This window comes from Drepanopeziza brunnea (genome assembly GCF_022702325.1).
Source record: "Drepanopeziza brunnea f. sp. 'multigermtubi' strain 214-2 chromosome Unknown ctg4, whole genome shotgun sequence".
NCBI lineage: Eukaryota > Fungi > Ascomycota > Leotiomycetes > Helotiales > Drepanopezizaceae > Drepanopeziza > Drepanopeziza brunnea.
The window spans coordinates 3,126,557-3,149,667 of record NW_027094067.1 but is presented as its reverse complement, the minus strand read 5'-3'; the positions used below and the strand labels follow the sequence as shown (position 1 = coordinate 3,149,667).

General features: G+C 45.5%; 7 protein-coding genes across 7 annotated transcripts; 4 read left to right on the top strand and 3 right to left on the bottom strand.

Moving 5' to 3' along the window:
* Nucleotides 1-4,136: 4,136 nt before the first annotated feature.
* Nucleotides 4,137-4,571, bottom strand: L3040_003518 (uncharacterized protein; the record flags this gene model as incomplete). Its single annotated transcript, XM_007293921.1, has 1 exon — nt 4,137-4,571. The coding sequence occupies one exon, from the start codon at nt 4,569-4,571 to the stop codon at nt 4,137-4,139; it is 435 nt and encodes a 144-aa protein (XP_007293983.1).
* A 2,472-nt stretch (nt 4,572-7,043) lies between these two features.
* L3040_003517 (60S ribosomal protein eL6) lies at nt 7,044-7,827 on the top strand (the record flags this gene model as incomplete). The annotated part of the gene is made up of 3 exons (XM_007293920.1): nt 7,044-7,109; nt 7,283-7,618; nt 7,675-7,827. The coding sequence occupies 3 exons, from the start codon at nt 7,044-7,046 to the stop codon at nt 7,825-7,827; spliced, it is 555 nt and encodes a 184-aa protein (XP_007293982.1).
* Nucleotides 7,828-10,612: 2,785 nt separating this feature from the next.
* On the top strand, nt 10,613-11,081 carry L3040_003516 (uncharacterized protein; the record flags this gene model as incomplete). The annotated part of the gene is made up of 3 exons (XM_066154505.1): nt 10,613-10,763; nt 10,822-10,897; nt 10,961-11,081. 3 exons carry the CDS (start codon nt 10,613-10,615, stop codon nt 11,079-11,081), a joined length of 348 nt encoding a protein of 115 aa, XP_066012461.1.
* A 948-nt stretch (nt 11,082-12,029) lies between these two features.
* On the top strand, nt 12,030-14,039 carry L3040_003515 (uncharacterized protein; the record flags this gene model as incomplete). Its single annotated transcript, XM_066154504.1, has 6 exons — nt 12,030-12,054; nt 12,681-12,983; nt 13,035-13,071; nt 13,125-13,260; nt 13,333-13,688; nt 13,754-14,039. The coding sequence occupies 6 exons, from the start codon at nt 12,030-12,032 to the stop codon at nt 14,037-14,039; spliced, it is 1,143 nt and encodes a 380-aa protein (XP_066012460.1).
* A 2,779-nt stretch (nt 14,040-16,818) lies between these two features.
* Nucleotides 16,819-17,669, bottom strand: L3040_003514 (uncharacterized protein; the record flags this gene model as incomplete). The annotated part of the gene is made up of 3 exons (XM_066154503.1): nt 16,819-17,494; nt 17,552-17,577; nt 17,625-17,669. The coding sequence occupies 3 exons, from the start codon at nt 17,667-17,669 to the stop codon at nt 16,819-16,821; spliced, it is 747 nt and encodes a 248-aa protein (XP_066012459.1).
* Nucleotides 17,670-18,067: 398 nt separating this feature from the next.
* On the bottom strand, nt 18,068-19,106 carry L3040_003513 (uncharacterized protein; the record flags this gene model as incomplete). The annotated part of the gene is made up of 3 exons (XM_007293916.1): nt 18,068-18,311; nt 18,362-18,966; nt 19,014-19,106. The coding sequence occupies 3 exons, from the start codon at nt 19,104-19,106 to the stop codon at nt 18,068-18,070; spliced, it is 942 nt and encodes a 313-aa protein (XP_007293978.1).
* Nucleotides 19,107-19,689: 583 nt separating this feature from the next.
* L3040_003512 (uncharacterized protein) lies at nt 19,690-20,974 on the top strand (the record flags this gene model as incomplete). Its single annotated transcript, XM_007293915.1, has 3 exons — nt 19,690-19,896; nt 19,957-20,110; nt 20,187-20,974. The coding sequence occupies 3 exons, from the start codon at nt 19,690-19,692 to the stop codon at nt 20,972-20,974; spliced, it is 1,149 nt and encodes a 382-aa protein (XP_007293977.1).
* Between the last annotated feature and the right edge of the window lie 2,137 nt (nt 20,975-23,111).

The following is a 23,111-nucleotide window of genomic DNA, read 5'->3' as shown; positions in this document are numbered from 1 at the left end:
AAGATTTCCTTTCGGATCATTATAGAATTGACTATTTCCTATCGATATGTATAGGTTTTTCTTTTTCTTTTTATAGAATTGTAATCGTCGTTTATTTTAAATAATAATTCGAGAAAATTACCGACCTGGCTGCGCCACGTCGGCACCACCAAGGCGGGACAGTAACGGTATACCACTTATTGAATAACGATTACTAATATAAACGAAAAAAAGAATATTTATGCTTAGAAAACTTTACTTCATAAACGTGAATTAGAAATATAATGATGTATTCATTTGTGGTGACCTAATATACTAAAATGTAGTGAGAATATAGCTAAAAACTGTCCTAAATAATGTAACTTTACTTGTTTGCTTCGAATATCTTGACAACCACAACCTTAATTAAAATAAACGTCTTTATAGATCGGAAACAAATTATTTAGTTTATGATGTGAGTGAAGGAATTAATTATTAATTGGATGTTGATAGTGATGCACGAATTCTTTTGATAGGTTTTAATAAAAGAGCAAATTTTATGGTCCCGCCTTGGTGGTGCCGCCTCGCTACAGCAAGTCGGTCAGTTCTTTCGAATTAAAGTCAAGGTAACCGACGATTGGTTATTAAGATATCCGAGACCGATAAGGAGATTATTTAATTATTCGGAACAGTTTTTCGCTACATCTTTATTATATCGCAATGTTTTAGTTTGCAATAAATATGTACATCTTTATGTCTATGATACATGTCTGTATAACAATGTTTTCTAAGCATGTAGATACAATCGTCGATTACCTTGAATTTAGTTTGTAAAAAATCCCGACCTGGCGCAACAGTAACGATATACCACTGATTAAATAACAACTATTAGTATAGAGAAGAAGAAAAAATCTTCATATACTTAGAAAGCTTTGCTTTACAAACTTGAATTAAAATTGTAAAGATGCATTCATTTACAGTAATCTAATACATTAAAATATAGTAAAAAAAATAAGTAAAAACTGTTCCAAATAATTCAAATATACTTGTTTATTGCGAATATCTCAAAAACCATAACCTTAATCATAAAAGAAACTTCACGTAGATCGAAAATAGAGAATTTAATATATTTATTATATTAGTAAAGGTATTAACTATTGAATCAAAAGTTGGTAGTGATGCACGTATTCTTTTAATAGGTTTGAATAAAAGTCCGATTTTCGTGTTCTTCGCTTATTCTAGTATATACGCGGCGATTCTGATATATAGGTACGCATTATTACCTTAAAGGGTGGTAGGGGGTCATTTAAATGGTCCTCTGATCTTCTTTTATAAGAGACGGCCATTGGACCGCTTAAATTCAGTACTAAGCTCTTTTCAAGAATAATTTATCGAAAAGACCGTCCTATTGAAAGAGACCGTTTTGTAGCCGTTTTATAGCCGTCCTCGTCTATATTTTTAAAATAGGCTTATTAATAAGCTCGTTTTAAAAATTGAAATAGTTCGATAACCATTTTAAAAAAGATATAGTTATAATAGTGGGCCTTGACGTCGCAACTTTTGGGGCCCTTCCCTAAAGTGGGCGAAAAAATTATGTCCCGCGAAAAAATTATGTCCCGCTTCAACGTCAAAAACCGCGAGGAACGTAGACACTTATATTGCTTATAACATTGCTTACAACATTGCAATAATATATATATATATATTTTTAATAATGTTATTCATTCTTAATTAAGTTACGAAAATTTTATTTCACCGCGTGTCTTTTAAATTGAGTTAAAAGATGCTATAGATCGAATCGACGGCGAATCTTTTTGTTTTTTTATTTATCTTCTTCAAGTTCTTTCTTAAGCTCTTTCTATTTAATAAATATTATTTTTATTAAAGAAAACGAAGATAAGTATTTATTTTCTTGTTATCTTCATCGTCTTTATTGATTTAAATGCAAGCTAATAGATTTTGTTTAATTCAAAAGCCTTTTTTTTTGTAAATATTTAAAAGTCGATTAAGTACGAAGCGTCCGCGAACTAAGCAAGATCATTTTCTCGAACTTTTTTTAATAAAGCAAAGCAAAGCAAAGCAAAGCAAAGCAAAGCAAAGCAAAGCAAAGCAAAGCAAAGCAAAGCAAAGCAAAGCAAAGCAAAGCAAAGCAAAACAAAACAAAACAAAGTAAATTAAAGCAAAGCAAAGCAAAGTAAAGCAAAGCAAGTTAAAGCAAAGCAAAGCAAAGCAAAGTAAAGCAAGATAAAGCAAAGCAAAGCAAAGCAAAGCAAAGCAGCGCAACGATAAAGTAAAATAATTAAGTGAATTAAAATAAATACATAATAAAGAGTATTTAAAAAAGGAAAAGCAAATACGTAAGTAAATAAATAAGTAAATACGTACGTGTATATATACTATTTTAAACTTATAAGAGACTAAAGTCTTAAGAATTAAAGAAAAAAAGAAAAAAGAAAGCGAAAAAGTGAAGAATAAAATCTATAGTAAGCTTAACTACTTAAATCTATTATATATATATATATTTTTTAAAAAAAAAAGAAAAAAAGAAAAGAAAAAAAGAAAAAGAAAAGAAAAAGAAAAAGAAAAAGGAAAAAGGAAAAAAAAAAAGAAAAGAAAAAGGACGAAAAAAAAAGATTTTTTTTTTTCCTTTTTTAATTGAGATTAAAACTAACGCTAAAAGATTTTAACTCATTTTTTTTAAAAATATTATATTAGATTATCAACGTTTTTCGCCGTTTTTTACGCTGAAGCTTGAAGCGGGACATAATTTTTTCGCGGGACATAATTTTTTCGCCCACTTTAGGGAAGGGCCCCAAAAGTTGCGACGTCAAGGCCCACTATTAGATAAAAATTATCTTTTGAATAAAATTGTTTTAATAATAATTTAAGAAGTTCGACGCCAAGATATTTCTCGGTATCGCTGCTACGGCTTGTATATCAACGCTTTAATTTTTTCATAATCGAAATCGATCGATTTAGCAAAAGTTGACCCGCGTACGAGGGCCACTCTTACAACCTTCGTACGGAAGTGGTGTTCCGGTAAAAGTGTGAGAGGTATAATATATAGTTAAGGTAGTAAAGGGTAGACTAGCAAGCAATAAAAAGAGTATTTGCTTACTAACTTACGCTCTCTAGGACGGTTTTAAGCTCAGGGACGGCCATGGGACGGCTATGGGACGGCTATAAGACGGTCTTAGAACGCCCGAGAACGGTCCCAAGACGGTTTTTATACGAAAAGACGAGTATTTAAAAAAGACGATTTAATCGAATAAAATAGTTTTATTTTAGCTACGATTTAAAAGATTTAAATCGTTTGTTTTCAGATTCTATTCAATTTTAAGTATCGGCCTAGGGTGATCCACCAGCCATGCTAACCTATTAAAATCGTCCTTAAAAGAAATGGTTATCGGATGATCAGCTGACCGTCTAAATGCTCTTGCATTCCCCTTTAAGGTAAAATCGAAAAGTCCATACCAAAAGTACTATTTTTACTACTTTAACTTAACACAATAAAGGAATAACAACTTGTAATTAAAATTCGATTAATTGATTAATATTAAGTTCAGTACGGTGCACCTCTTTATACAGAAATAATTATTATATAATAGTCGGTTTATTTTCTATTCATTAAAAAGAAGCAAATTTTACTGTCCCGCCTTGGTGGTGCCGACTTGCTACAGCAAGTCGGTCAATTCTTTCGAATTAAATTTAAGGAAACCGACGATTACGTTTCATTATAATTTTATAGATATGTATTATTTTATAAGTGATGAAAAAAACCTGCTTTGGTGGTTCCGACTTGCTATACTTAGCAAGTCAATTTTTTTCTTTCAAATCAAGTTCAGGGTAACCGAGGATTACTGCTGAATAGAAATATATATATATATATATATATATTACTAAAAATTTTGAACACCTTCTTTGCATACATCGACTAGATCATCATCAAAGGCAGCACTGCTGGGCGGCAATATCCCTTTCAAGCACATTTCAAATTCGAATCCGATGGGTTTAAATCAGAAGTTTCCATTTCATTCAGTTCTATGCTCACGAAATTCGGACATCGAATTCCCCTGACTGAGAAGCTCTGCAATAATGCGTAGGATCAACCTTTCACATCTTCAAATTTCTCTTCGCAATCGCGAATTCGCCCCCACCTCCAATGTCCTTCATTGTAGCTAGTTCCAAGAGCAAGGAACCACGATGATCGAGCCGGTGGTAAGTGATGAGCCCTTGATAGATTGGGGGTTTAATGACCGCAATTTATCGTTGTCGGTGCAGAAATCATTCGAAATAGATTGCAACTGGTCGTCAGCAACGACGGTGTAGTACCCATTATCACTGCCCGCGATCCTAGCGCAATCGCGCTGCCGAGACTTGCAAGGAACATTGTAATTGTATTGTGGTGTTGGGGATTTGCCATCGTTCAGGCGTAGCAGCTCGGTTCCAGTGGTGCAAAAGTCAGCCGCGATTTGCTGTAAGGTTTCGCCCTCTACAGGGTTGTAAAAGCCGGTGCCGGCGGTTTGGCCGAGTTGAAGAACGCAGCCTCGGCGGCGGGCGGTTGCGACGCCGAGGAAGGAGGCGAGCAAGAGGAGGTTATTGTTGAAACGCATGGTGGTAATTGAAGGTGATCGTTTTGACGGATTGAGCTTATAAGAAGACTGTAGAGCACTGTAGTGAGGGTGTGTAGTGAGAGTGAGGAAGAGGAACAGCTTATCTTATATAGTTGAGATTGCGAAGTGGCTCGGCAATTTCGTATATATACTTTCTATCGCTAGTATAAAAAATACGAGCAATATACTTTTTGCAAGGCAGGCCATAAGACAATTCGAAACAAAGTGGTTTTCTTATACTACGTAGAAGGAAATTAAGTTTTGGAGAATCATCGATCGTCAAGCGCGGGAAACCTTAATGCTCTCGGTTATACAGTAATCAAGTCAAAAAAATCAAGCAAGTGCTAGACTATGAAAGTCGGTGTCGGTGTTAGGACTAACGCATCCGTTATTATAGAACCTGAGACCAAAAGTAGCCGGTTGCCGATAACTTCCCTTATTACCGCACGGTTATACGTTGTACGTAGTACGTAGTACTCGAGGGGTAATACTTAGGCCTGTACCGTGGTATATGAAGTTATCCTTTACCGTATTACGTACGTAATACAACTACCGGTACTACCTTAAAGGCAGGTAGGGGGTCATTTGAGCGGTCCTCTGACCCTCTTCTATAAAAGACGGTTATTAGACCGCTTAAATTCAGTACTAAGCTCTTTTCAGTAATAGTTTGCCGAGAAGACCGTCCCATTGAAAGAGACCGTTTTGTGGCCGTCCCATGGCCGTCCCCGTCTATATTTTTAAAACAGGCTTCTTAATACGCTCGTTTTAAAAAATTGAAATAGTTCGATATTTATTTTAAAAAAGGTATAGTTGTAAATAAAAATTACTTCTTAAATGGAATCGTTTTAGTAATAATTTAATAAATTCGATGCCAAGATATTTCTCGGTATCGCTGCCACGGCTTATATATCAACGCTTTAAATTTTTAATAATCGGAATCGATCGATTCAGTAAAAGTTCACCCGCGTCACTGCGCCCTTATAGCACCTGAGAGGTGGGGGGGAGGGGGTGGTGATAAGGGGGTAGTATACCCAGTAGAGGGTAGACTGCTAAGTAATTGAAAAAAAAAAAAAATTATTTGCTTATTAATCAACGTTTTCCGGGACGGTTTCAAGTTCGGGGACGGCCTTGGGACGGCCTTGGGACGGCCACAAGACGGTCTTAAAACGGTCTTTTTATAAAAAGACCGACTTTTATAAATGATTATTTAATCGATTAAAACCGTCTTATTTTAGTAATAATCTTTTTACGAAAAGACGAGCTCTTATAAAAAACGATTTAATCGATTGAAATAGTTTTATTTTAGCTACGATTTAAATAATTTAAATCGTTTGTTTTCAGATTCTATTCAATTTCAAGTATCGGCCTAAGGTGATCCACTAGCTATGCCAACCTCTTGGAATCGTCTCTTAAAGAGACTGTCATCGGATTGTCAGCTGACGGTTTAAATGACCCCCTACCTGCCTTTAAGGTACTCTCCCCCTCCCATGAATACGTAGTAAATGTCGGACCCAGTTTAGGCCTACAAATCATAGAGCGGTAGTTTCTTAATGGCTCGAAGCCCTGTTGACTCCACTGTATAGACTAAATACTGGCTCAAAGATACTTTTCAAGGCTGAATCCTTAAGTTGATTGGTTTAAGCCCTGGTAAGATCCTTTGCGAAATTATACTTTCGACATTTATTTTTGGGGGGGGGGGGGGGGGGGGGGAAAGTACAACTTACGTAGTACTACGTACGTAGTACGTACGTAGGCCTGTACCGTGGCATATCCGTACAGACTTCGATCAATACGAGGTTCCAGACAACGACGTCGAAATATGCCTCAAACATGCTAGTAGTAGAGTTTTTCTATTTTTGGACGGATACCTTACCCCCACCCACCTATACGTCACTAGCATTGTACCCCCCGGATAGTTCTCGGTCTGAAAAATTTTATACCAAGTACAGTATTGAGCAAGAGAAGGCGCTTCTTGTTTGATAAGCACTTCGTCCGTGAATCTCCTACTACTTCGTAGATTCTTCATTCATTGGTCTAACAATATTATATATAGTATCTGTGAAAGGTCTAGGGGGGGAAAAAAGGAGATGGAAGAATAGCTAGGATCAACAGCAAGCAGCCGACAGCTTGCCTTATTAGCGCACGGCTACCTCTATGTCGACACATCTACTACTAGGTACGTACGGTAGTAGTACCGGTACTGTACCTATAGGTATCAATTCTCGATGTCACGCTCCGGAAGCTCCAGTCCCGGATTATTGTATGGCCGGGCCGTCGTTACGGAACGGAGAAAGACTTCGGCCTTGGCAAACACAACAGCAAGGCTGGGTTGGATATCCGTCCGTATCACGTGACGTCTTCTTTAGCGAGCCGCACCCACATTCTTCTCATTTTCAAGAACAGGAATATACACGGATCTAGCCGACACCCTCACGAACTCGACAACCACCGCCAACACGCGAAAACGCCAAAATGTCCGAACAGAGCAAGAAGGCATTGAAATACTACCCTGCAGACGATGCGGCGGTTCCCAAGAAGGTGGGTGACCCCATTCCCGTTCCGGGGCAGATGGATGCGACTCCGAGCTGGAATTGCAATTTTTGCTGGGAGGGACAGCGGGAGCGAGAGCAAGATCGAAAGCATGCAGGAAACATAACATATACTGGAAAAAATCAGATCAAACCAAATAAAAACTAACACTTTTGGCGCAGGTTCGCAAGACCATCCGCACCTCCTCCCCTCGCGCCAGTCTCGTCCCCGGTACCGTCCTCATCCTCCTTGCTGGTCGTTTCCGCGGCAAGCGTGTCGTTCTTCTCAACAACCTCGACCAAGGCGTTCTCCTCGTGACCGGCCCTTTTAAGATCAATGGTGTCCCTCTCCGCAGAGTCAACTCCCGCTACGTTATCGCCACATCCATGAAGGTTGATATCTCCGGTGTTGACGCAAAGAAGATTCAGGAGGCCTCCGAGTCGAAGTACTTCGCGGCTGCCAAGGGTGAGAAGAAGTCGGCAGAGGAGAAGTTCTTCGCTCAAGGGGAGAAGCCAGAGGTATGCGACACCAGCGGGAGCTGTACAGATGTGGAGGGCGTGCTAATAAGGAGTAGAAGAAGAAGCCATCTACCACCCGAGCAGCAGACCAAAAGGCGGTTGATAAGGTTCTGTTGGCTGCCATCAAGAAGGAAGAGTACCTTTCGGCGTATCTTGCATCCAGCTTCAGCCTGCGCAAGGGGGACAAGCCACACGAGATGAAGTGGTAAACTGCCATTCTGTGTTTCGTGGGAGTCGTTGGGAATGGGTCCTAGAGGTGGGAGGGATTCATAAATCGCATCATGCATTCGGGCCCTGAGGCAAAATGTTTCTTGCTAAGGGCGCTCTGTAATCAGATTTGAAATTACGACGACATCAAAGCAAGACGATATTCAATGAATCCTAGGTGCCGGAAGTTCGGCGGGAGAGTGATCTATTGGTGCAGGTCGAGTGAGTTTCCTTCGGTACTAATCTAGTAAGGGCCGTTTGAGACAAGAGGCATCGACAAGGACACTCGACAGCAGAGCAAGCAGTCGTGGCTGAGCGGCAGCAGACAATGAAGATCCAATACCAAAGCAAGAACGCCAGACGACTGGCAGTCAAGAAAACAAGAGTTCATGAATGAAACTGTAAGCAGCCCTTTACTGTATCTTTCCGAGAACCTCACCTGTCCCCTATACGAGAGCTGGATATGATGAAAGAACTCCGGATGTTAAATCATATTATCTCCGAGAGCGCAAAACCATGTGGAGACTTTCCGTTGCCTTCCTTCTGATCCCAAACGCCACCTCTATTTTATACCGTTCCCAGCAAAAGTCTAACCCTAGCTAACACTTCTATCTTCAGGACGCGGTCAGAGTCACCAATTTCTCAAGCCCGGTGCCAATTCCGGGTCAGTTCTCAGCCATTCTTCGATCACATGATGTTTTGTAGATGGAAGCGAGTGCTTTGTTCTGAGCTCGATGCCGAGAAGTCTAGGCTTGATCGGCTTTGCATTCTGGACTTGAAAAACGGAGGTTCTTCTCAGTGCGTGAATTGTTACTGTGTGCTCTGCTGCATGCGCGTGATTACGGGATGCATGGAGAGGCCAGTCCCTGGGTCGGGTATGACGGCCTAAGGGGAAGACAGGTTGAATCAAGAAATTTTCGAGTAAAGGTGCGGTGATGCATGGATCTGGAAGCTGGAGATGAAGATGGAGATAGCTGTGGTGATTTCCGTCGGGATCTGGGACTTGGGCCTTGGTGCTGGCAAACCAGGCTCTCTCACGGCTTTCATACCGCCTGGATACCTGTCTATAGACCGTCAGTCGCTTATCTCCTCCCAGTCACTCGTTCCATCGCAATATGTTGTGCAAAAGCAGACCTGCCATGCACATTGCAGTAACCAGTCTTATAACCCTATATACTCCGCACGACAATTGTATATATAGTACGTAGTATATAGCTATACCAAATGTTTAGCGTTGGTAATGAATTGTGGACAATTTATTCGGTAAGCGTTGTTAGAAATTTTGATGTTCCGAGTCAATTTGAAAATCGGTGTAGCGCATGCGATGGAACGAGTGGCTAAGCGCAGCCGACGGCTTGCCTTATTGGCGCACGGTTAATGCGGCAATCTGCCTTGCATTACGACCGGGGCGAAGCGAGGTCCCTTGGCCCCGGAGCTTTCGGAAGGCCGCCAAGGATCAGAAGAAGAAAAGAAGGAAGGAAAAATTACTATAATTATACAACGTTATAAGCGAACGTAATAGTTGTTTCATCTTGAGGATACGAAACAGGGGTTTTTTTTACCAGGGAAATAGGATTTTCGAAGGGGTCGAGATACTACGTAGTAGTACTACAGTACGTACCGGTACCACTCCCCCGCCCCCCGAATTGCTACAGCCTGAGGGTGCCTCAAAAATTGAAATTTACACTTTAAATCCCCTGGGGCTACCCTACCCTCAAAGGTGTAACAACTACGCCTGGGACGTAGATGTAGTACGTAGTATATTAATTTTCTACAAGAAATACGCTTGAAAAAAATGTAAAGAAAATGTAACGCTTTTAGCCCGGGCGCAAGCTAAAAATCATAAATATTACTACGTACAACTACTACTACAACGTCACAGGCGTAAGTCTTACACCCTGAGGATAGGGTAGCCAGGAGGTTCAAAGTGGAAATCAAGACTTTTAAAAACATCCTCTTTAGGCCTGTACTGTAGACGCAATATACTACGTAAACTTCAAACTACTACTACGTACGTAGGTATGACTCCGCTTCGTCGCAAATACCTTGTACTACTACTACGTAGTACTACGTAGGTTCTACGTGTACAATTACTACTAAATACGATTGTACGAAGTATGACGGTACAAGCCTAAGTGCAAAGTTCTCGCTATTTTTAGAAGCTTTTATTCTACTACTACGTACGTACCTATCAAGCTGGGTACCACCCTCCACCATGCTTCCGTTTCAACAACGCCGTCTTATCCTATTTCCAATTAAAGCAACAATTTTATTTCTCTCGCTCTCGATCGAATCCTACGCTCCTTCAAAGAAAAGGTAAGAAAAAGCAGCGTTAAGTACCGGTAAGATACCTATGAAATCAAATTTTAACTCGTTTGATACACTTTTGCTACAGTATATTCCCGATTGAATAGGACGCTTCTCCGATTTACCGAATTAGTACGTCGCAGGCGTAACTGTTACACCCTTGAGGCTAAGGTAACCAAGGTCCAAGGGGTTTAAAATGAAAACTAAGCCTTGGAGGCACCCTGAAAGGTGTAACAATTATGCATGCGACGTAATACGGTACCGTATTCATTTACGACAAAGCGGAGTCATATAACGTAATTCGTTCGAAGTCTATAGTTGTGATATTTATAAGTCCGGAATAGGCGTTTGAAAAGTACTTATATACTTCTAAAGTCGCGCTGTACATCTGTTCACCATCATCGAGATCTGGCATCATTGTTTCTATTATTATCTATCTACTTTTCAAAACAACAACCCTTTTTCTACCAGCCTATCACCATGCGATCCGTCACCGCTTTTCTCGCTACAACTGCTATTGCAATCGCCGTTGTAAATGGAGCCACGCCTGCCCGCAGAGGACAGCTCTATGTCTGCCAAGATCCTGACTTCACAACATGCCTTAACGTCACTTATAACCAAGATGAATGCAGTAAGAATTCTCTCTATTTCACTTTTGAAAAATTATAAAAGCTTATAAACATAAATAGCTCCACTTAACGAAAGTGGATTGGACAATGTCATGACCGGTTTCAATACTTACGACTACGGATGCGAGTTTTACGGGTAAGTGAACTACGACTCTTATTTTTAATATAATTTGATTTCATATAATTAATTTGTTATTAGTTCTGCTACATGCTTGACCAACGAAGAATACTTCACTTATCGAGGTGCTATCCCCGATCTTTTATTGAGCAAGTATGCGGTTACCAATGATCGCATTTCTTCGTTCCGTTGCGGAACGTAAAATGTAAGGATTCATCGCGATATCCAGATGCCGAGATGCGATATCGAAGGACAAAAAAAGATGAATCGCAGAAGAAGGTCGTTTAAGTAGGAATACAGGCACCATGTCACGTAGCTACACTAGGTGTGCCGGCCTTGGTATATCAGCATATAGCTCTCCCTCAGCTAGTATAGCTGAGCCTCTAGACTTCGCGAATCACGAATATAACTAGCACCACATATATTCGTACTTCCCATTCGGTACTTGTGATACCGATATTGATCAATGGTCAACCTTACAATTGATCGTAAAGCAGTAAAGTTCACACAAAAGAGATCGATTTGCAAACAAACTAACTATAGTCTTCGTTTTGCAAAAAGATGCTAAAGAATATCGATAAAAGAGAAATCGGATTATAGACTTCGCTCTTCGATATTCGAAAGGTTTCTCGCTAGACCGCGTGCAACTGCACCTTTAAAAAAAACAGCAACTTGACCATAGCGTTCGCTCCCTTTCTTACGATCTGAAATACTTTCAAAGGCAGTCTGATTATAGCCTTCGCCCTCGGATTTATTTCTCTTTAAGAAGCAACTTGCGTCCAGTATGCGCAGTATTGTATACAAACAATACGCTTTTAGCTAATCCTTAACGCGAGCCTTCCCCCTCGCGCTAACCTTTAGTTTTCGACCTCTTTGCTATAGAGGTATAGGATGCTCATTCGGCCTGCTACTCTACTCTACTCATTCCTGTTGGAGGGCTTCTCGGGCCATTCATTCATTCATTCATTCATTCACACAAAGGCTATGGTCATCTTTCCATCCCGTGTCCCGAACTCGAATACCGCAAGATAAGCTGCTACCGGGAAGCGTGAGAGCCGACACGCAGACGAATGTACGTTGTACTAGCGGTACGTCAATGTTTCTTTTGACATGTAAAGCGATTTGTCGGGCTTTTCATCAGAGGTCGGAGATGGGTCTCCCCTGGTTAACCTTGGGTAATTTAACCGATCGCAGGAGAGCCCGTGAGCTGAGGCTCTTGAGGCTCTTGAGAAACCTTTGCTCCTCTCACCTCTCTCTCTCTCTACCTCTACCGCTACTTGGTACCTCTACCTCTACCTCTACCTCTCTCTCTACCTCTACCTCTATCTCTCCCTCTACCTCTACTTCGTACTTCCTACCTCTCCCTCCACCTCCCCCTCCCCCTTCACCTCCCCCTTCACCTCCAGCTCCACCACGTCTGCCATTTACCATCGGGTCGACGCGCAATTGAGTTGCCCTCGTGTGTCGAATCGAATCTGAATGCCACTCGCAACAAATCCGTAAGCTGAATCACGCCCGCCCGCAATCACGTTGTCAAATACGCAAAGCGGCTTGTCGTCCTGCAGGGACGTGGAGCAGCGGCTACCCATACGCACTGGTGGAGCGAAAGTGGCTACGCGCCCGTCATCTCTCCCTCCTCCTCCTCCATCTTCATCTCCATCTCCGTCTCCCTCTCAGTCTCTGCCTCCCTCTCCATCCCCTTCTCCCTCTCTTTCTCCGACACGACCTCCTTCACCGCGACCGCCGCCATTCTCCTCGCTCTACGCTTCTACCGAACAAGCTGTCGAAGCCTATAACGCAGCGGTCACTGAAGCCGGCGCTGCTGCACCGGTCCCGGCGTACTCGCCCGCTGCTGCTCGAGGATCCCACGAGCCGCCCTCCGCATCTTCCGAGGACGTTGTCGCGCAAACCAAGAGCTGCCTCCTGCAGGATACAAAGGGGGAATCTTCCAAGAAGGACGACGACAGCGAGCCTCCGCCAGCATACACCGAAGGCTCTAGCCCCCTCGATTCGTTCACATACCTGATGGCAGCCGCAGGAGGCGCTGCGAGTATCCTTACTCAGGTGCAGCAGAGTGGTCCAGCACCAATCAATACTCTTGGAGGTAGGGTATGACATTATGCCCGGAGTGGTGGGTGCTGATGTAGAGCTGCAGATGTTGGTGCCGACGAAAATATCACAATGGACCTGCGGTACGATCCGCGCTCAACGAAGGCGGAATAGCAGGCTGATACGGTACATCTAGGGGCCAACGGTTCACGCTTTCGCGAGATGAACTCCTCACCCTCCCAGAATTCGTCCTTCTCTCGCTCTTCCCCAACGGTCTGCTCCCGGATGGGCACCTGAACACCTACCACGAGGGCGACGCTTTTCAGGTTGATGTCCGTGAAGTTCAACATATTCGCAATATATTGCATAATATAGATCTATACATAGCTGACCTCACATCGCAGTATGATCCGGCATCCTTACAATACATGCTGGATTTCTTCCGAAATGTCGCGCAAACCATTCCCTCTGGGCCGAATTCGCCCACTGTTGGCCCCGAAGCTGACGCCGTCCCGATAGAACCAATGTCAGGGTCCGCACGAGAGATGTTGCAGGACCGAGCAGGAATAATCGTGTTGAGGGAAGACCTGGATTTCTACGTTATACCCCCTCAAGCAAACATTACGCAACCAGAGATGATTGAGGTCAAGAGAGCAGCTGGGAAGGCATTGCTGAAGCAGGACGGAATATTTTCTGGGTTGAGGAGGAGTGAGGAGACTGGAACGACCGAGCAACACTTGATCGAGATGTTGACGGCTGGGTATGTACCATTGCGTCCTTTGGTCCGGCTGGGGCTTCATCTATTGCGGGATTGACACGCGGCAGAGGATTCGATCATGACGACCACTGGGGCCACCGAGCCAACGAGCCGAACAAGGCAGTCATCTGCAGTCTCGCCCTCGCAAGATTACGGACGGACATCCGGGGTGGTGATGCGGGGAGCAACGCTGTTGGGATGGCTCAGAAGCTTCTGCTCTTCTGGAGAAAACCAGCTCGGAGATGTTGGTGGGAGGGTGTCGAGCTTGAGAACGTAGATGGCGTGGACGGAAAGCTCAAAGTATGGATCCGCAGAGTTTGGACCCTCGAAATGAGTGTAATCGGGCTGAGATAGAGCACGTCGATTGCCTTTCCTTTTTGTCTACTTCGTCATTTTCGTCCGATATATCCGAAGCAGGACTGAGGTCCGGGGATCCACCCAGCAAAGCTTCACATGGTGTTTTGATAGCATGGCTTCTCTCGTCTCGTTTGTACTTGCCTGTCTTTGTGGCTCCCCGATGGGATTTTGTAATTTTCCCTTGACCTACAATTTGAAGTACGCTCCGTGGAGTGAACTGTACACGAGGGAGAGGCGCCTAATACTGTTATAAAATAATGCCCATGTCCGGCTTGACGGTGTACCGCTGATGATTATTCGCCGCGATTTCTTCTTTTTCCTGTGTTTTCTTTGATGGTGATCAGGCTGAATCGTTCACGAACGTTTGCTTACGTGGTAAAGGGAAGTCAATTTCAGTGGCAGCGTCCATATCACGGGACGGAACTGGGGAAGCTTTCGGGATACAATAAGAGCTGGGCTATCAAGGCTTGCTATAGATATGCTAGCTGTATGTGCTAGTGCTACTTGGCTTTGAATCCTCCTAATAATGATCGAGGATGACTGAGGGTCTGAATCATGCGCGTCTTCGTGTCCCCATTGATGACTTACGACTTTGGACTTTGGATTCTGGACTTTACTTCAGACTGTGCTTTTGAAACTGATATTGATCTTACATGAGGGTCTGACATCCCTCCTGCGGTGCGGATACCCTCTCCAGCTAGCCACTTCTCGGACCGGGAACGTCGGTGGGTGGGCTTGCAAGAAGTTTTGCCTGTTCGGCCTGCTTCTCGACCTGGGCTTGCCTGGTACACAGTGTTCGAGCGAGTCGGCGGTGTCCAGCCAGCTACACGCGAAAGCCTACAAAAAAGGAAACAAACAAGAACCCCCCCCTGGACCGGTGAAGTTTGAAGATGGCGCCGGTCCAGATACGGAGGAGCCCGACCTGGCGAGTGTAAACAAAGAAGCGAGAGGCGAATCCGCAACAGCGGCGTGTTCAGAGATATCTTTTAAACCCCGAAGCCTCTGCGATTCTGAAATTGCACAACCGACGAACAACACTTCTCTCTCTGTTGGCTCTCCGAGGTCCTACTTCGAACCTAGAGAGGTTCGAACTTCAACTGACCAAGTCGCAGGCCCGTGCGGTGCTGCGGATCGGCGCGCCGAATGATGAATGATGGGTGATGGCGATGCATGCTCGCTCGTGCCTGAGATGGGAGGGATGGTGGGTCGGTCGGTCGGGATTGCATAGCATAGCAAGCAGATGGATGGAGCTCCAGTGAGTCGGCGGGGGACATACATGAAGGGCGTTCCATTCGCCGCTTCCGCCTTTGGGCGGCCTGTCATGCTGAAAGCAGCTCGTTTCATTTTTGAGAGAGATGCTATTTTATCGCGCTATATATAGCGGATGACAAGTGGTGATTCTCCACGGCGACGGCACAGAAGAAGAGTAATAGCTGAGGCTAGTCAGTGGTGTCTGAGCAGCGTCATGGTCTATCTGTATTAGGTGCTCGTTCTATCGGATGCAGAGCTAAGGAGAAAAGAAGGGGGTGAGGGGGAGAGAGAGAGAGAGACTACCTCTACTCCAATACCAGCCAGACGTTAGACCTTAGCACCTGTAATCTCTCTCTCTCCCCCTACGAACATCTACATCAATACATCAGCTCCATCACCAACACAAATTTGAAAATCCAGGGACTCACTTCATTCACTCACTCACTCTTCAACTCCTGCCTCCCTCCCCCCGATTCACCCTCCCCTCTCTCCTCTCCTCTCCTCTCCTTACCGGGCACAAATCCCAGACATCGAGCGAACGAACGAACGAACGAAATACCAACACGTTAGTTACTCTTACGCGCAACGAGCAAGCCATGGATGGATAGATAGAAGAAGCAAGTCTCGAGGGACGGGACGGGGGAGGACTCGGACATGTCGTTTCGTCTCGTCTGCAATATACTCCTGCGTGCACACATACATACATATACATTCATACACAAGAACACAAGCTGAAAGTAGAGTTCATCAGATAACATGCTAGTCCGCATTTGCAGGCTTGAAAGGGCTCGTTCCTACGACTGACTGATAGACAGACGGTCACGGAAAGGAAGGGGGTGCGTGCGATTGGCGAGGAAGATTTCAACGACCTGTTTATTGAGTGGATAGCTAGATTTTAAGAGAGGAAGGGGGAGGAAGGAGGAGGGAGGGGAGGGGAGGGAGAAAAAGAAAAGAAAGGAAAAAAGGAAAGGGAAAGGAAAAGGAAAAGGAAAAGGGAAAAGCATTGCATCTCCCTGTTGAAGAACTTCAACGATGGGAGGACGGATGACATTTCGGTAGGTAGGTAGGTAGCTAGCTAGCTAGCTAGCTGGCTACGTGCTAGAAGGGGGAGAAAGGACATGGAGTCAGTCGGTGGGTATGTGTGCCTGTTTGGTAACCAGTGCGCGGGATAGAAAAAAGAGGGAGGGAGAGAGAGAGGCGAGTAAGTGTGCTTGCACTCAGGGAGAGGGTTCATATCATATCATGTGCAAAGCTACACCCACGACTCTATCTTGACAGACCCCTTTTCTCGTCGGTTGCGAGTCTGCGCGAGGATGGTTGAGTCTTCCTCGCATGCGGAGAAGATGGGGCATATCTTCTGATCGGCGGAACAAAGTCAGAGATGGGTAGGGACGAGGAAACGGCGTCCTTCGTAAAGCCCCGCGAGAAGTGCTGGCGCTCTTCCAGGCCGCGAGGGCAGAGCTTTGATATACATATATATATGTATATATTGAAAAAACCTGGTTGTAGTCGATGATGGGCGGAATCACGACCACGCAAAGCTCTCAACACAGCTCCACTGCAGCCCACCGCTCCCCTCAAACGTCTGTCCCAGCTTCACGTCCCCCGCGCCCAACATCCCACGGGGGACGTCTTCGTCCAGGCTCCCAATCTGCACCACCGACTCCCACCCCTTCTCAGCATCACGCCACACCCACCGCGCAGCGCCAAACTCGCCTCCCCCCCTCCGCAGAACAGCCTGCGCGTACCGTCCAACCCGCGCCATGACGCCCCGGGTTCCCTTCTCCGCATCCTCGGTCCGCAACACCCAGCTCCTGAGCCCGTCCTCCCCGTCCACGAGCCCGGCCTCGAGATCGACCCAGCACTCCTCGTATGTCTCCTCCTTGCCCGAGGCAGGGTTGATCATGGCGCCGTACTCCATCGTCTCCCCGCTGGCCTGCGGGTACATGACCCCCTCGTCACAGGTCTCGGCCGTGGTTCTGCTGTCGACCCAGTGCGTCCAGACGGTATGCGCCGGCGTCGCAATCGTGCCATCCGCGGCGTATGCGGCGGGCGTGGGGTTCGAAGTCCCTGCGAAGCCCCATTCGAGGCGAGATATCGGGAGAGGGCTGGAGGCGGGGAGGCACGGCTCCGAGGGGGTTCTGGGGAGGTAGATGCGGATGTCGACGAAGTGTTTGCCGGCGGTGGTGAGGACGAGCGTGCTGTATGCGAGCATCAGATCGTGGCAGCCCGCAGACTTACGGAGGGGGGTTACGCACTCGGTATCTTCTCCCGCCGGCGCATCCTGTTCCGAGATTAGTTGATGCCCATGTAGAGAGAGACGGGACTGACACCCCACTTGATGAACTTTCGGGTGGATATGAACGGCTTTGGCATTGCTGCGTTTCTGTGGCGGCTGTGAAGTTCAATCAAGAGTTGACAAGTGGGGGAATGTCGTGGAGCTCTAATCCCTTATCGCCAGAATCAAAACGTGCAGATTTCTTACCAAGGAGAGGAAAAAGGCAAACTCCAAGGGAAGAAAAAGAAGAAAAAGAAGGCAAAAGTGTGTCTGGAATAGGCAGTGGTCAATTTATCCAAGTATAGTACAGCAAGAGTGGTGAATAAAACAACAGGGAGACGTTACCATCAAGCATCCGAACCCGAACAACAAGCATACACGCTTGACTGAGCCATCCCGAAGGTCAAACTGCCCTGACAGACCTATACATGCCAAGGACGCCTGCAAATCATCGCTCAATAGTCGCACAAGTCATTATCCAGTCTCTCGAGACCGATCAGTTGCCCTTCTCCCTGAGCGATGCGCCTGAAGCCCTGTACCATACATCGCCACCCCATCGCATCATTCTCTCCACCGCAGCTGTTGGCGTCAGAGCAGGCCGGACATCGAGGTGGAAGACCGGCTCCCCGTCTGCGTCGTCGGGGGCGGAGTAGTAGTCGATCACGTATCTGATCTCCTGCTTCTTGCCCGCGACCTCTCTCTGGACGAACCAATCGTGGCGATCAAATGGGGGCTCCGTCCTACATGTTGTTCAGTATCTGCTCCTTACTCTTCGTTTCTGGGGACCTACGCATAAGCAGTCGGGTATATCCACCCCAGGACCTGGACCATGGCCGCCTTGGGCGTCATCTCCTTCGGCCTCCCCATGAACCTGATCAACTTGGGCTGCACAACCTCGTCTACGTTGGCGCCCGCGGTCAGATTTTGGCCCGCCATAGAGCCTTTCTCTCCCCTTCTGCAATTCTCCCACCCTTTCAGCAGTCCATGCCCGAATCTGCGCTCCCATTCGACAATCTCTGCCCAGGCACCCTCGTTCAAAAAATTGTGCACGGAAACCATCGCCTCCACTGCGGTCGCGTCCGTATCTGTATGCCCCTTCCGTAGGAGCGCATTGTACATCTGCTGTGGCGAAGGGTATTCCCAATTGCCCTCTCCGGTGCCCTTGGGAATTGTGGAAGGCTCGCGCTCGGTGGGCAGAGCCACCGTTTGATTCGTAGCGCGCTCCTGGGAGATTTCGGAGAACATGTAGTTCAGAGGGTTGTATTTGGAATATTTGGATGAGGTCTTCGCCTGGGAGGCGTCGGCATCCGAGGGCGTGTAGGGGCAGGCAGATTCGGCGGGTGGCGTTGGGGTTTTGGCGACGGCGGGTGTGCTCTGGTGCATCGGGCATGAGGGCTGAGAGATGTTAGATAGTTTAAACAATCCATGGTGAGGATATATACCGGTGGCGAGGCATTGATATTTGCGGGCATCGGATGAGGCGCACTTCTTGCATTCACGACTGGTATGTCGGGGTCTGCCCAGAACCAGCCCATGGCGCTACGGGGGAGAAGGGATATCGAGTGGAAAACAATACAAGAAGCACAGAGAGGAATGAGTAGATGCAGGATTACGAATTGTGGTTGTAGGTGTGGTTATGGTATGAATGAGGTGGAGTTGTAATGTCAATGAGGCGACTGGATGATGGGCGTTCAAAAGTTGATTCTGCCACTCCTGCCTGACTTTTTCCGACTCACCGCGATCCTCTAGCGAGCCCCCTTTTGTTAATCAACAGTCCACATCAACATTCCCCCGTATTGTTCTCACAGCGAGAGGAGAGCCTCTTTCATGCTTTCATCAAGAGAAGAATTGCTTTGGTCTGATGCTCATTTATAGCGCATAAAATGATGAGACGGAGGGCGATCATGTCCCCGAACAAGCCTAAACCGGTCCGAATGTCGGAGGTGGGGTGAAGAAAAGCCTATATATACAATACATAAATACACTTCGTATATGTAAATTTTTACGTCGCCGCTTCCGACATTGATATTCGTCCAAGATAGCATTTCGTTCTTCGCTTTCGCTCTTCTTACTAGGTTTATATATGATAACGTCAAGATCGTAGAAGAAGAGACCAGAATGGCTCGTCAGAACAGTACGTCCGAGGTGCGTGACGAGAACGAGTCCGCGGGGATCGAGCCTATACCAGGTCTATGGAGCCGAGTATGGAAAGACAACAAAGGCGCCATCTACATTCTCATCTCTGAACTCTTTGGGACCTCGACAGATGCCATTGTCCGAGGTCTGCAGCAAGGCCGAGGTGGAAATGGCATGCACCCCTTTCAAGTACGAAGAAGGAATAGGTCACCCGGTAACAGAGAACAAACTTGCTAAAGCCCAGTGTAGGTTATCATTGCACGTCTGGGAGTCACCTTTGTCTTGAGTGCGTTGTATATGTGGTGGAAAGAGGTTCCCGACTTTCCTTTGGGAAACCGTGCGGTCAGAGGCTGGCTTGTGCTCAGGGCCGTCTTTGGATTCTTCGGTCTATTCTGTCTCTACTGTAAGTTGAAGTTGAAGATGTCACTCCTTGGAATCTCCCTGTCCCTCTGCCTCTGATATCAACTGACCTGATCCAGACTCGGTGCACTATATCCCCCTCGCAGAATCAACCGTCATCCGGTTCCTCGTCCCGATCGTCACCGCCTGGGCATGCTCCATCGCCCTCGGCCAGCGCTTCCTCCGCAAAGACCTCGTCGCGGGACTCGTCGCCCTGGTCGGCGTGATCATCATCGCCCACCCGGAAAGCATATTCGGCAAGGTCGACGATGCCATCGGCGTCACCAAACCCGGCCAGATTGATCACGTGACACCGGCCCAACGTCTCATCGCCATCACGGTCGCTCTCCTAGGCGTCTTGGGGGCTTCGGGTGCGTACACGACCATCCGGATCATCGGCCCGAGGGCTCACGCCTTGATGACCGTGAACTACTTCGCCTTCTTGGGGACTGCTGCTTCGACTGTGGCGCTGCTTGTCATCCCTGGCATCGGGTTCGTGATGCCAAATGGAGCACGCGAGTGGTTACTGCTTCTCGCTTTGGGCGTCCTCGGCTTCGGGCTGCAGTTCTTGCTCACAGCCGGATTGCAGATGGACCGGAGCAGCAAGGCGACCAGCATGTTGTACACGCAGATCCTCTTTGCGCTTGGATTCGACTGGGCCATCTGGGGCGTTATTCCCGGGCGGTGGAGTCTACTTGGTGGGATGATTGTGGTCGTGAGTACGTTTTGGTCTGCCTTGCAACCGCCACCGAAGCCCTCGGATGAGGACAAGACGGTTGCTGTTGTTGACGAGGAGACTGCCCTTCTTGGTGCCCAGATAGAATCATCCGGGGCGCAGGCTCAGAGGAGGCAGGATATCAACGGGTAGTCCTCGCCGAGAAGATGTGGTAGATTCGTAGATCTTGCAGCTTGGTTTTTGGAGTTGGAATGAACATATGGGTTGAGTGGAGTGCTTTTGAAGAGGAAGCGTGCACCAAGTCAGACTGCCGACTGCGTGCTCCCTCTGGCGAACTCCTACCTAATCGTACCCCTGGTCGGAGTACTAGTCAGAGGCAGGAATGCGGTTCCTAGTACCCTTCAGTAATACGGTCAATTTTCAGTAATACGGTCAATTTTTTCGTGATTTTTCTTCCAACATATATATCTATTACAATTTTTAATAGAAAAATTAATTTTAAAATACAATATTATTCTTCAATAATAGAATTATTTTAATACAAAATTTAAAAGTTAATAAGATTTTAAATCGCGATTATATTTGTATATTAACCTCGTCGGCGCTGTTCAAATAACTTTCAATTCAGTAAACTACTAAATAACTAAGCAACTACAAATAATTACATGTAACCTTCTAAAAAATCGTAATCGCTAGCTTCGAATCTATATTCCTTTCCATTTTCAATAGCCCAACGCAATAATAGATCAATCGGCTTTTGCAAATTCGCAGTATTCTTTAAAGTGCGCCGACTACTCCAAAAGCTTCGCATCTCTACCCAAATAGCTCTCCATTTTGTATTGATCGGTGATTTCTCATTCCAATGATCAATCAATTTAGCTCGATGAATTAAAAGGTTAGATTTAAGCTGCGTAGTAACGAACGGTATGGTTTTAGTCTTATCTCCTCTCGGCGGCTTGCGTTGTCGTCTAAGTTTGCTTACGATATTCTTGATCCAATATTCGTCTTTCGCAGCGTGAATTCGTTTTTAATGTAGATTCTTAACATCTTCTTCTACGCTTAAAAAAGACTCGTGTTTATATGCGACTTGCGTAACTCCTTGTCCTTTAATAAAAACGCCGTGATATTGTACTTAAGCATTCGACCCTTCTTTACGCCGCGTAGTTTCTTTGATCGCTTCGACTCGCGCTTCTTCTCTTTCGATTATCAGCTTCGATTTAATGATTTTCGATTCCGTAGAATCTTGATACACGCGCTATGATCGATAAAAAGAAGGAGTAAGATCGTGGTCGAAGAGTTCTGCTGCGTCGGTAAGTCGTTGATCGAGGTAAGCAAGATGCGCTTTGCGAGTCGGAGTCGAAAGAGGGTTTTGAAAAGGCTTTAGAATAACAAGACGCTTTATAATAAGAGCTAGAGAGCGTCGAGAAGCATCTGCCGATTGAAAGATTTTCATTTTATCTTATACAACTTCAAGTGCAAAAGGAATAAGACTAGCTTTTTTCTACGCTAATCTAACGATGCGAGGCTGAAATGTTTTCTTGCGAATCCTTTCGTACGCGTTTAAAAAATCAATTTTCGTATACTCGATCTCGCCGTATTAAATCGTATTATGTATATCTTCTTGATGCTAATGCTTTAATAGTTGAAATATACCGATATCGAGTAGTTGAAGAAGATAAGTGCTGTGCGAAGGAAGTTGAAATAGAACGATTTTGTGTTGCTAGCAATAGAATAAGAATTCGTCGGAAATGTGCGAACCGTGGCCATCGAATATTAGCATCCGCCAATTTCCTTTACACGATTTAAACGTATTATTATGAAAATGGATTAAATACTTTATCGCGAGGCATTCATTAATATAGCTAGAAGAGCTTGTTGCAAGAAGGGTTTGGTCGTGTAAATCGTTATTAAAATATTTTTCTAACAACACTTCTCCTTTCAAGATAAGCATCGGAGGAATCGCAGTACCGTCGGCGCAAATAATCTTAATAGCTATAATAGACTCTCGATTGTTTAGATTTGCTAAGTATACTGCTTTCGTACTCAAATGAGTAATAACAATACGTCCGGTGATAACGCTAATTCTGAATCCCGTCTCGTCCATGTTGTAGATATCGGCTGTATCGATACTAAACTTCTTAACCCCGTCGGAAAACTCTCGAAAATGCTCTTTTAAGTCTTCTTTTTTCATCGCAGCCTTTCTCTCTTGTGCTAGCGTTTTTGCGCGTATCGTTTTATACCAATCTTTGTTTCGTGCAAGCCATCTGCTAGCCTATTGCGTATTGAGGCGTCTGCTGCTTCCGGAGGACGAGAGAATCGAGTTTGCTGC